The sequence below is a fragment of the Hyperolius riggenbachi genome, chromosome 1 (genome assembly GCF_040937935.1).
Source record: "Hyperolius riggenbachi isolate aHypRig1 chromosome 1, aHypRig1.pri, whole genome shotgun sequence".
Taxonomy (NCBI): domain Eukaryota; kingdom Metazoa; phylum Chordata; class Amphibia; order Anura; family Hyperoliidae; genus Hyperolius; species Hyperolius riggenbachi.
The window spans coordinates 429,756,238-429,768,660 of NC_090646.1; the positions used below are offsets into that span (position 1 = coordinate 429,756,238).

At 42.9% G+C, this 12,423-nt stretch overlaps 1 protein-coding gene across 1 annotated transcript in view; it reads right to left on the bottom strand.

Moving 5' to 3' along the window:
- Nucleotides 1-12,423, bottom strand: part of TUT7 (terminal uridylyl transferase 7) — a 110,234-nt gene that overhangs the window by 62,226 nt on the left and 35,585 nt on the right. The window contains exons 11-16 of the mRNA XM_068237196.1: nt 11,664-11,798; nt 9,813-9,993; nt 8,739-9,733; nt 5,276-5,426; nt 3,665-3,751; nt 2,211-2,311 (exon numbers count right to left, since the gene is read on the bottom strand). Of these exons, the coding sequence (XP_068093297.1) occupies nt 2,211-2,311; nt 3,665-3,751; nt 5,276-5,426; nt 8,739-9,733; nt 9,813-9,993; nt 11,664-11,798 (1,650 nt within the window). The remainder of the gene's footprint in view (nt 1-2,210; nt 2,312-3,664; nt 3,752-5,275; nt 5,427-8,738; nt 9,734-9,812; nt 9,994-11,663; nt 11,799-12,423) is intronic.

Genomic DNA, 12,423 nt, shown 5'->3' on the forward strand with positions numbered 1-12,423 from the left:
TGCAGGCAGAGGCATCTCAGGGTCTGCGTGTAGCAGAGGATACACGCAGATACTGAGAACATGTTCCTAAAAGAAGGCCATCGGCCTATTCTGACCTCCACACGTACACCACAGAAACAGTAAACATCAGCCATATTTACTAAACATCCACATTCCTGCATATAGGTCAAATGCCTCATTGATTATTAATCAAGTAGGTGTGTATGATGACACCACGAGTGGGTCCACCAATAATCTGATCTAGGGGGTGGCGAAGATGATGTCATATTTAACGCTTTCCTAGTCGGTATTAAACCCGGAGTGAGCGATGGAGAGAGCATTCTGCTCTTTACTTTCGCAATAGCTCGCAAGGCTGACTGGGACCTCTAAGTATGTGCTTCCTTTCTGTAATCTGATATAATGTATGCTGTACATAGGTAGTCTAGATGTAACAGAGTAGATACAAGAAGACCTGGGTACTTTCAGCAGGAAGGTACTCACGCAGCTGTAACGCAACATGGAAGTCTGCTTGGCCAGGAGATGATAAACTGTATCTATCTGTATTTCTGTTACTTGAATAAATAACGTAAACCTTGAAGAAGCCTGAGGAAGTCTATTTCCTGCTTGCTGTGTGGAGAGTCAAGTGATCTCAATAGTCTGTGAGACGTAACTGTAAGAAGTTACTGGTGTCGAAGCAAGGTGATATAAGAACAGTTTATAACAGATGGCACACTATTTACAATTATAAAACCATGCTACAGAAAATGTAATAGAGTGGCAATACATCTTGGACTAGGCATGTATACAAAGCACATTTATCTAGAGTGTATGGTTTTGAATATCCAATAAAAATCTTTGTTTAAAACTATGCCACATCACGCTTATGCAGCTACAAGTGCAGCTTAGTTTTAACTACACGTTGCCCCAAACCGGTTAAATAAAAAAAAAAATTAAAAAAAGGGGAGGAGGATACCAGAGCTCCTATCTTTCGTAAATGTCCCCACAGCATCTTCCATGTCAGCGAGTCACGCAATAGTAGCTCAGCTGCTCGTGTGCTAGATCAAGGCCGGGAGCACTCCGCTTCAGTGTTCTCCCCAGGCTCTTTTAGCCAGGTGCCCCACCCGGCTAGTTTTGGTGACCACCCGGCTGTCATCTGCTCACCTCCTCCTATGCTGTAAGCAGAGTTGCTCACAGAAGCACCGGGCCCTGCATTCTCTCCTCTCGCCCCACCCGGCTACTTTTTTATGCCACCCGGCTGGAAAAAATTTCTGGGGAGAACACTGCGCTTCCTATAAATGCCTGCTCCTCCAGTTTTTACAATATCTTTCAATACTAGTATCCTTTAATGCATTCCACTACGTGTCCCCACACTATCCTGTGTTTTAGCAGTACACAGGAAGTGTAGTGCATGTGCGTTTTTACTTTCACTTTTTGAAAGGACCACAGGCATCTCGCTGATGCCAGTGACATACCGCCCAACTTTTTCAGATGAGAAAGCGGGATACTAAGACACCTCTAGTCATGCATATCACAAAGAACTCAGACTCAAAAGATGTCATTTTATCACTTAAACCACATTGGTCCTTCCTATAGTCAGTTTTTCTTCATTTTAACATTTGAAAACAAGAACCATATCAATTTAATTGATGGGAATAAAGTTTGGAGTTAATTTAACACATTTTTCAGTAGAATAATACATATATTTTACACAGATCTGTACATAAGTTCTGAAAGGGGGACAAATGAGCAAGAAAGGGGGACAGAGGGATGTGATGCCCAATGAGAGCCTTTCCCTCCAAAGGAGGGACAGTTGGGAGCTATGCCAGTGATCATTACAGCCACTTTGATTGGCTTTGGGGCCACATGTTCACATTCCCCAATCTGTGCTCGGCAGGCATGTGCGCAGCAGTAAAAAACGCAGGACTATGTATATACCCTGATCCACAATTGAAGTGTTCTGGTACATATACACCCCCCCCCCCCCCCCAACACACATGTAGGGAAAGTGCCATAAACACAGTTTAAAAATACTTCATAGGGAACCAATCACAGGGACCCAATATCTACCGAAGTGATAAATCATGTCAGCTATTCAAAATGCCCACGCACCATCATGGATCATTTGTTTGTTTATTGTTCCCCTTTGAGTGTTGTATTTTCACAACACCTGAAAGTTGTCCATGTCCAGCGATCTGTACTCCCTGTGTGAGCAGGCTTTTGTGTCAATTTACCTCTGCAGTTTCTAGACCGTCAAACGTCAAGCAGATATCTAGGTCACTCTGTATAAATCCAAAGCCATTTTTCGAGGAACCAAACAAATTAAGCCTTGCTCCTGTAATTAAACATTGAAGAAGGAAAAATAAACACAAAGTTGAGCAACACTTTCCACATTCCACATTCATTTTTACAAACTCTCCAGGAATGTGTAAGGTTATCTGAGGTGAGGAAAAGTTTGAAGCTGTACACCTTTGTGTAACTAGACTACTTATTTTAGCTTCAGACTGAGCCAGGAGAGGCTAAAACCTGTCCAGCTTCTTCTGTAGTCTGTTTCTGATGGGAAGATTTCCCTTAACTTCCTGTTTGATGGGTCACAGAGGAAAGGAAGGAAATCTTAATTAGGATGTAGACCACAATAATCTCACACATGAACATTCTTAAAGCGGAATATAACCCTGCATTTCAACTTTGCTCTAAAACATTATTTACAGCATATTATATGCAAAAAGCATTTTTTTTTTTACTAGACCAGCATTGGAAGGGTTAAACACAGAGGTTTTAAGTTCTGTGGAGAGATATGCAGACGTTCAGATAGTTACATTCTATTTAGTTACATGTATATATTTAGAAATGTTACACACTTTGGCTGTCCTCCAACTCCTCAGTGAGAGAGATGAGTCACATTCAACACTTAGATACATTTATGTAAACAAAATGTATCTCTCAAGTTCAGATGCGTCTGCAGAAATCTCTAGGAACTTTAAAGCCCTGTGTAACCCTTCCAATGCTGGTCTAGTAAAAAAAAAATGCTTTTTGCATAGAATATGCTGTAAATAATGTTTTAGAGCAAAGTTGAAATGCAGGGTTATATTCCGCTTTAACCACTTTTCAAAATAAATGGCCATCTTTATCTTCCCATTAGAGAAATGTCATAGCACTTACAGAAGTTATATTTGCCAATGCCAAATCCCTCATGACAACCTACCATGGAGGAAAACTTATTTTGTGAATCTAGCTTTAATGCATTATGTGTAAGTGGCTCTATTAAATTCATTATTGCCAATATCACAGATGCTGCTCTGGCACTGCAAAACCCTATCCAGCGACACGTATTTAGCAGCATGAACTAACAACTGTTTTGTGTTAGAAACAAACACCAACTCCTAGAAAAATGCTTAAAAGTTCACTTTAACCCGCACTTGTTCAGATTCTATACCCCAGAATTCCATGCAATGCATCCACACTGCTTCAGTTAGTCATGGCCAGCCCAATTAATATTGGTAGTGGCAGAAACAAATGGAGTGGTTTGTTGCGGTTGGAACCACGTCCTTCTCTAGTACAGTGGAGAGGGCCAGTAACTTCTACACAACCATCACTCCCACAACTGCTAGTTTTAAAATGTCACACTAATGATTACATACAACCAAACAAAAATTTGTTTGTGGGGAATAGGGACTTTTATACTTGCCCGTAAATTCACGCCTGATGAAGTCTTCCAGATCTTGCCTTATATGCTCCCGGGCTCTATCCTCTAGAGATGAAGGGCAAAAATCCACTAAGGGGGGAAAAAAAAAAAAAAAAAAAAAGTATAAAAGATTTTTCAGATCTCAGTAAGACTAATTTCATAGGCAGTAGTGGGATACAATCTAGCTGTGGGAGGACCCCACAATTCTTCCATAGATATATGCACTACCCTACCTTAAATAGTTTCACAGGGATGCATACAAGTACTGTATATTAACAGATTGGTGACCATTTACAATACTAGTTTTGTTTGTTATCAGGTCAGCAATTTGATTGTGATCGCTCATTGGTTACTTTGGCACATATGATGTGGAGCGAGCGCAAGAAAGCAACTTCCTTGTAGTTCATACTAGGCAGACAGGTTTGAGACGGAAGCTCTGTCACAGCTCCAAAACATCTTTTTGAGGTTTATTAATTTGATAAAAAGGAGCATAATTACACAAGTGGTGCTGGTCAATTTCTTATTTTTCTGTGCAGCATAGCTACAGCAGTACTGAATGGCCACCACGACCGTCAACTGAATTTGCTGATGAAGAGCCATCCTCTCTCATAATTTGATTCCATTTACGGTCTTAAAGGGATACGGGGGGGGGGGGGGGGGGGTCGAGGGAAGAGGAGTTGAACTTACCTGGGGCTTCTAATGGTCCCCCGCAGGCATCCTGTGCCCGTGCCGCCACTCACCGATGCTCCGGCCCCGCCTCTGGTTCACTTCTGGAATTTCAGACTTTAAAGTCTGAAAACCACTGTGCTTGCATTGCAGTGTCCTCACTCCCCCTGATGTCGCCAGGAGCATACGGCTCAGGCACAGACCATACTGGGCCTGCGCAGTACGCTCCTGGTGACATCAGCGGCAGTGAGGACACGGCAATGCAGGCACAGTGGTTTTCAGACTTTAAAGTCTGAAATTCCAGAAGTGAACCAGAGGCGGGGCCGGAGCATTGGGGAGTGGTTGCGCTGGCACAGGATGTCTGTGGGGGACCATTAGAAGCACCGGGTAACTAACTAATTTCCCCCCGACCCCCCTACAGTATCCCTTTAACACAGGACAGCAATTAGGAGCCATTTTTTAATGGAATTCGGGTTTAAACACCTCCTGAACAGCGAGGGGGTAACATTCACTCATATGCAGTGACAAGCTAGGATGATGGGAGCAGAATCAGTGCATGTTAGAACATTCCTAGTCAGAAATAAGTTGCATGATAAAGACATCAATTTTGCTTGCATACACCCAGAAGCATCACTCAACTACTTCAGCCAGATGATAATTGCCAAATGAAGACAATCTTAACTTTCTGCATGCAAATAGTGTGAGTTGGTTACGATAATCTGGCACGTAATTAAACGCTAATGCTGTCCAAATGTGCAGCAACCAGGCTGGTCTACACAGATAAAATCTGAAGATAAAGTTTCATGGTGTGTACCCACCTCAAGAAATAAATCCATAACAAGCAGAGTGGTAACGTTCTGAATGACATCAGTATGAACAGTCGGATCATATATTAGGTTATAGTACAATCTACATTTTACATGTCATTGCTTGATAAAAAGTACTTACCATAACACTGCACACAAACTTGATCCAAAATATTGCAAAACAGCGGTGTTAAAGGAGGCAAGGGCTCCAATTCAATTTTTTTGAAGTCTTCTGGACAATCTTTTTTTCGATGGCCTTCTTTCTTACACAGATTACATACAACAGTGGGTGACTACAAAGAAACAAACAGATTTAGATCATATTTTGGTAAATTTGGAAGATAAAATAGTCTCTAGAACTAAAACAATGTGGGAGGGTTTTTCTTGCCAATTGCATTGCAAAATCTCAAACCAGTAACTTAGAAAATCATTGCCAAGAATGGAAATCCTGGTGTCCAGGGGCGTAGCAATAGGGGGTGCAGCGGTAGCGACCGCATCGGGGCCCTTGGGCCAGAGGGGCCCCGAAGGGCCCTCCCTCAACTACAGTATTAGCTCTCTATTGGTCCTGTGCTCATAATAATCACTTCTATATATACATTGAGTAGTGGTAAACATTAACAAGCTCTTCCCCATCCCCTTCTTGCACCTCTGACACTGTAGTTGCCATTGTCAGGTTTTGGTGCGCCGTATCAATTGTTATGTATAGAGTGCCTGAGGGGCCCCATTGTAAAACTTGCATCGGGGCCCACAGCTCCTTAGCTACGCAACTGCTGGTGTCTGAGTTTTAAAATGTTACTGGAACAGGTTTGGCATAGCAATATAAAAGGGGAGCGCACAAAGAAGAATGCTGCAATGGTCCATTGTACCAAAATTTCTCTAGACCCTCTTTTTTTATTTTTTACTGGTGAAGCTAAAGTGCTGTAGCACAGAACTTGCAAAACTAGGTTCTTGACAGAGGTCATTGTAATGCATTATAGAAATATAAAAGAGCAGTGGGCGCACTGCTGGGGGGGGGGGGGGGGGGTAAGAGGAGAGGGGGAAAAAATAAATAAATAAATAAATAAAAAGCAGCCTAGGTCAGAAATCAAGGTCAGTCCTCAAACAGCTCAGAGTCAATATAAACACTAGGAGGACCCGGCGCTCGATGGCTGGAGGATGCAAGGTCTCTGAAAACCAGCCGCTGTTACATGAAGTCCTCCGTGGGCATAAGTTCCGTGCTAGGTGCACAAACCCCGCTCGCGCGGATGTACTTGATCTGACTGAGGATGCAGAGTCTCTCCACCAGAAGTGATGTCGCACACTCTGCGCTCCAAAGGATGTGCAGGATGCTGTCGGCTCAATATGGAAGCACAGAGGGGACACACCATAGTGCAGACTGCGCCTAGTGTTAGACAGACCCCACAACGATTGTACTTACTGACAAATGCTTGTTTATTAACATATCAAAGATTAAAACAAATATTGGTTGTCTGTCCGTGCGGTCTGCAGTATGTGGCCGCACGGGCAGAACAGCAAAGAAAAGATTATCTGAACACATTTATAATATTTTGCATCCAGACAGGAAAAAAAAAAAAATCTCACAGTATTCCGGAACATTTATGTTCCCCTGGGGGCATTAAGAGTTTTGTTATTAACGGGATAAAACCACATTGGAGGGGTGGGAATACAATTAAGCGATTGCCCCAGTTGGAGACTCGCTGGATTTACCAGCTGAGCACCCTAAAACCGGAGGTGCTAAATGCGCATATAGATCTCAACTGCTTTATTAAGGATGAGTAACCATTTTCTTTTTATAGGATTTGCGTTGATGCAATTATATAGGTTTTTGCATTAGATTGTATTTTTATTATGTCATTTTATTAATGGTGTTATTAGATGTAGATAACACTGTATATAGTTATTGGTTAGAGTAACCAGGATGTACAAATTGGATAGATTGCTTGCAATAATTATGCTTTGCTTGCAATATCGCTCTTCAGTGCTTATATATAGCAGGGGCATGTGTGCCCCTGCTAAACCGCCGCTATCCCGCGGCTAAACAGGGGTTCCTTACCTCCCAAATCCCCTCCGTGCAGCGAGGGATCTCTTCTGCATTGAGACAGGGCTAATGGCCGCAGCCCTGCCTCACGCGCGTCTGTCAGCGCGCATCTCCGCCTCTCCCCCGCCCCTCTCAGTCTTCCTTCGCTGAGAGGGGTGGGGAGAGGCAGCGATGCGCCGCTGATATACGGCGCTGAGAGGCAGGGCTGCAGCAGTTAGCCCTGCCTCAACAGCAGCAAAATCTACAAGTTGGTCGTAGATTCTGCGGGGGGGGGGGGGATTGGGGGGGTAAGAGACCCCCGTTTAGCCGCGGGATAGCGGCTTTTTAGCAGGGGCACACATGCCCCTGCTGAATATAAGCACTGAAGCGAGATTTATTCTCGTTTCAGTGTCTCTTTAATACAGTGGCTGGTTTTCAGGGACATTGCATCCTCCAGCCATCAAGTGCTAGGTCCTCGTAGTGTTTGTAATGCACTATAGTGCGAGTTATCTGGGCCAACTAAGCAGACAAAAGGAAATGTGCTGGTTTAGGCACATGGTTTTCAGAGCAAAGGTAAATAAGAGAGTCTACTGAAATCTGCAAACAGATAACCCCACTCCCAGGTATGGTAAAATACCTGACAACTTTGGCATCCCTGCACAGACATCAAGACACACACACACACCTTAGTTATTGTCTTATTGTCCTATTGTAGTCTGACTATAGTAGGCACTGGATAGTCAGCACCTCTGAGGGCCAGTTAGTGACAGGACTTTATACACTACGTACAGGGATGTGCAAGATGGCAGCGCTATATAAATAGATGCAAATCACCAAATGTTTACTCTAACTTTAACGATCCATTATTTGTCAAAAGGTGATGAGTGCGAAACCGACAAGTGCCACAATTTTCCAAAATTACCAGTTTGCAGCAGGAAGGAACTGATTACTATCTGCAAACATTATTTCAATAGAAAAACTAGCATTGAATGGCCTAAGGACTACTTGCTGCAGCATATTGGCACTTTTTAGAGGGGGGATATGTGGCAAAAATGGGAAAATAGAACAGGTGACTCAAGCAGTTCTCCATTTTAGCATACAGCATTTGACAGTATAAAAAGTGGAAGATACTATCTGCTATCTATAAATTATGGATTGCCATTTTATAAATAAGGCAAGTAACATTTGACAATATTAAAAGTGCCAATCCTGATGAAAAGTTGCAGTCATCTGAAAAACACCGCCGCTTTCTGCAGGCTCACCAATTGATTAGAAGATCACACTTTTGTGTTTGCAATATTTCTAATGTGGCAATTATGCTGGCATCCACTTTATACACCGGTGATCTTTGACAGCCAAAACCTTGTGATCTTTACAGCTTTACAGCTGAATCCCAATATTTTTGCCAAAAAAAAAAACCACGTTTTTAAATGGGCCCCACTGGCACTGGGTGGTTGTGTATACTGGATAAGATTGGGCCAGGCTGTTTTAGTATTCTAGTGAAATTCTGCTCCCATCTCATATAGTTGGTTAGGAAACAAACCAAGACGAGGAAAAAAAAAATTATGTAAATTGCATTAAGCCATACCTTGCCTCTTGTAAAAGTAGGTTTGTTAAATTCATAAAACAGAGTAGCCTCTTCAATTCCAGAATGATCAGCATCTGACAGTGCTTTCTTAGTTTCAGTGTCATGGACATTTGTATTTGCTTTCTCAGAGTCTCTCAAACTAGAACTGGAGACCTGATCTACATGCTGGTCATCTTCAGACAACATGTCATCCAAAGAACCGGTGTATGTATGATCTAGTTCTTCATCTGCTGTGAGACTATCTAAATGTTCTCTGTGATTCAAAACCAAACTGTTATCTTCAAAATCATCCTCTTCTGAATTATTTGCAGCAGCCAAATCAAAGTCTTTGGTCACAAATTTGTGTGCAGTCTCCTCTAGTTCATCAGTCCCTTCTGTGCTCTCATCATCTAAATCAAGCTTTCCCACACACAATACAGAGCTTTCAAGGTCACAATCATCATCAGCCCCCAATCCACCTTCAGAGTCTGATAGGCTGTCAGTCTCTTCAACAGGAGCCTCACCACTTTCACTGTCTTCATCAAAGCCATGACCGACCAGTAAATAATCATCATTTTGTATCTTTTTGCTTGACGTAAGATGGTCATCATCTGAGTCTTCATGGGCACTCTCTTGTTCTTCACAGCTTTGGAGGGAGTCTTCATGGTCTCCTAAAATCTCCTCTATTATACAGTCAGCATCTTCAACAGTATCATCAGGAAATGTCTCATACAGAAGTTTTCTCTTTATAGTGCTGTCTAATTTTGCAGAGTGTGTCTGACCAACTGTAGAATCACCCAGATTGTTCTTAATGGAGTCTATGGACAAATCTTTTAATTTTCGTTTTAGGTCTTGGTCAAGGTCTGAAGGTTGTTCAGCTTTCTTTTTAGACTTCTCTGATGCATTCTGTGGCATGGCAAAATATTTATATGTTGCTTTCAAACAGTGAAGTATGAATTCAAATACTAATTGACTGTTCAAGGATCTTGCAACATTCCTCTTTACTGAGTATGGATCTACGTTTCAAAGATGAACATTGTTAGGCTTTGTACAACGCAAGTCAGGTGTCGACTAAGGCAAGTATAGCAATATTACCTTCCACAGCAATACGTTTTTTAGGCCAGTCCTTCACATCTCTAGACATTTTCTCCTTCACACGAATACTGATGACAAGATCAGTCATATTGAACTCCAAGGCATAAAATCTCAGCAGATCAACCCACAATTGACCAATGGAAGCAGAACATTGTTTTGAGGCAGGAAAGATGACTGGAACCTAGGAAGAGGGAAAAACAAAAATAGTTAGAGTTCAGTTAAATTAAAAAGTTACACCCATGCAAGGTTGCCAACCATCCATATAGTTATGGAACATGCATAGCTTAATTTGCCCAGGTAAGATCGTTCACATATGTTCCTGAAAGAGCTCATCAACCGCAGATCTCTACTCAGCATGGAAGCTAGCTGGGAGCTGTGCAGTTAAAACAAAGCACATCACACTGCAGCTGCAGAAATCTAGCTGAGAACTCTCAGAGTAATGCAGTAGAGACAAGTAGTATGTGCAATAGTTGCAACCACTAAAGCAGCCTGATCTCCCTGGCCATATAAACAGCATGGGGGGGGGGGGGGGGGGTGAGCATCAAAGATTTGGGAGAGGCTGGGAGTTGTACCTAGTGTCTGGTAATGTTGCAATATGCTATAGGTTAGTGCTTGTGTCAGTATAGCTCATGTTCACCTTAAAGCCAAATTACTCTAACAAAACATGTATATCAATAATCCAATCTATTCACACCAAATGTTCAGGATAATAAATTGGTGCAGAGTTGGTAGACAGCAGTTTATGCAGCACAAAGCTATGCAGCCACTGGTCAGCTGTCTGCCCAGTTAAAAAAATACCATTGTGCTTAGATTAATTCAAAGTGCTCAAATCTTCCACAGTAATCAGACAGCTTGCTGCAAATTTTCGCACCATGCATCAGTTTCCCCATGTAAAGGGCGTGTATTATTGCCATCATTTTGCATACAGAATGGAAACACAGCCCAAGAGACTTGTCTCTTTACTGTGCATGGAACAGGACAGGTAAGAGTAGGATTTAGAATTAAGAATTCCAGGGAGCATAAGGATAACTGTACTCTGCAAAACTACACAAACCTAAAGGCCGGGTTCACATTGTCAAATGGTAGATGGCCAAGCAATCGGAACGCAACCTGTGTGATTGCAGGCCATATGCGCCACCATGCATTGCTGATCCTGTTCACTACACAGTTAATGGCTCATTACTGCGCTTTGCCGAAAAATGCATGCAGCAGTGCTATAGCGCATTGCACATGTATTCTGAACAGCAGACAATGCAGTCTATGCACTTCTGATGTTCTTGTAGTTTAAACCCCATACAAGTTGCCGAAATGTGCACGGCTCACGTATAGTGTCAACAAGGCCTAAAGCTTCAGGGCTCGTTTCCACTACTGCGGTGCGGAATCACCTGGATTCCACCGCTGATGAAATCGCATGCGAATGCGATTCCCCATGCGTTTGCCGCGAATTCGCATAGGTGAGGGTATATGCGATTTTAACCATGTCACTGCCTGTGTGAATTTACATTGGTACCTATGCGAATTCGCGGCAAAAACCGCATGGGGAAAACGCATGCGATTTCCCTATTAAATAAATTGCATGCGATTCGCATGCATTCCACTCGCAGGCGAATTCTGCGTCTCGTGTGTTTTTTCACTGCTGAAAAAAAAAAAAACGCACCTCATCAACGCTACAGTGGAAACAGGCCCATCCACTTGCATTACATGTGCGAATCCGCATGCGTTGGACGCATGCGGATTCGCGATAGTGAAAACGAGCCCTCAATGTACTTAGAAGCAGATTTTTTCAAACGATTAGATGTCATTTTTGGAGAGTTAGTCCGGTTCAGTAGAAGAGTATTCTAAATTTCTTACCTTTCCTTTTGACTGGCACTGCTCATTATGAAGAATTTGTCCACCTTCCACAGCAGTTTGTATCCAAGTCACACACTCCTGGTCAATCTCCTGTAAACTGAATTGCCCCAGCTTCTGCATGGAAAAACTTTCAATCTGAAAGACAACCCAGTTTCAGATACAACTTGAATTTGGTTTTAACCATTGCTTGCTTATGTATAGCTAAAGAACCAAATCATACATACAAACATACATAAGAACATATACGTCAGACTGACAGTCACTGTGTCCAAACGCCACTTCACCTCCACCTCGCCACCACCTTCATGGGCCTTTACAGGAGAGAGGTTTAGTGGCAAGCTTTCCTACTTAACTGGCACTTTCTACTTCAAAACAAAAAAAAAAAAAAACCTTACCCAGGGCTTCTAACGGTCCCCCACAGACATCCTGTGCCCGCGCAGCCACTCACTGATACTCTGGACCCGTCTCCGGTTCACTTCTGGAATTTCAGACTTTAAAGTCTGAAAACCACTGCGACTGCGTTGCTGTCACCAGGTTCGTACTGCGCAGGCCCAGTATAGTCTGTGCCTGCGCAGTATGCTCCTGTTGACATCAGCGGGAGCAAGAACACGGCAACGCAAGCGCAGTGGTTTTCAGACTTTAAAGTCTGAAATTCCAGAAGTGAACCGGAGGTGGGGCCGGAGCATCGGTGACAGGCTGCGCGGGCACAGGATGTCTGCAGGGGACCATTAGAAGCCCTGGGTAACTTCAACTCATTTTT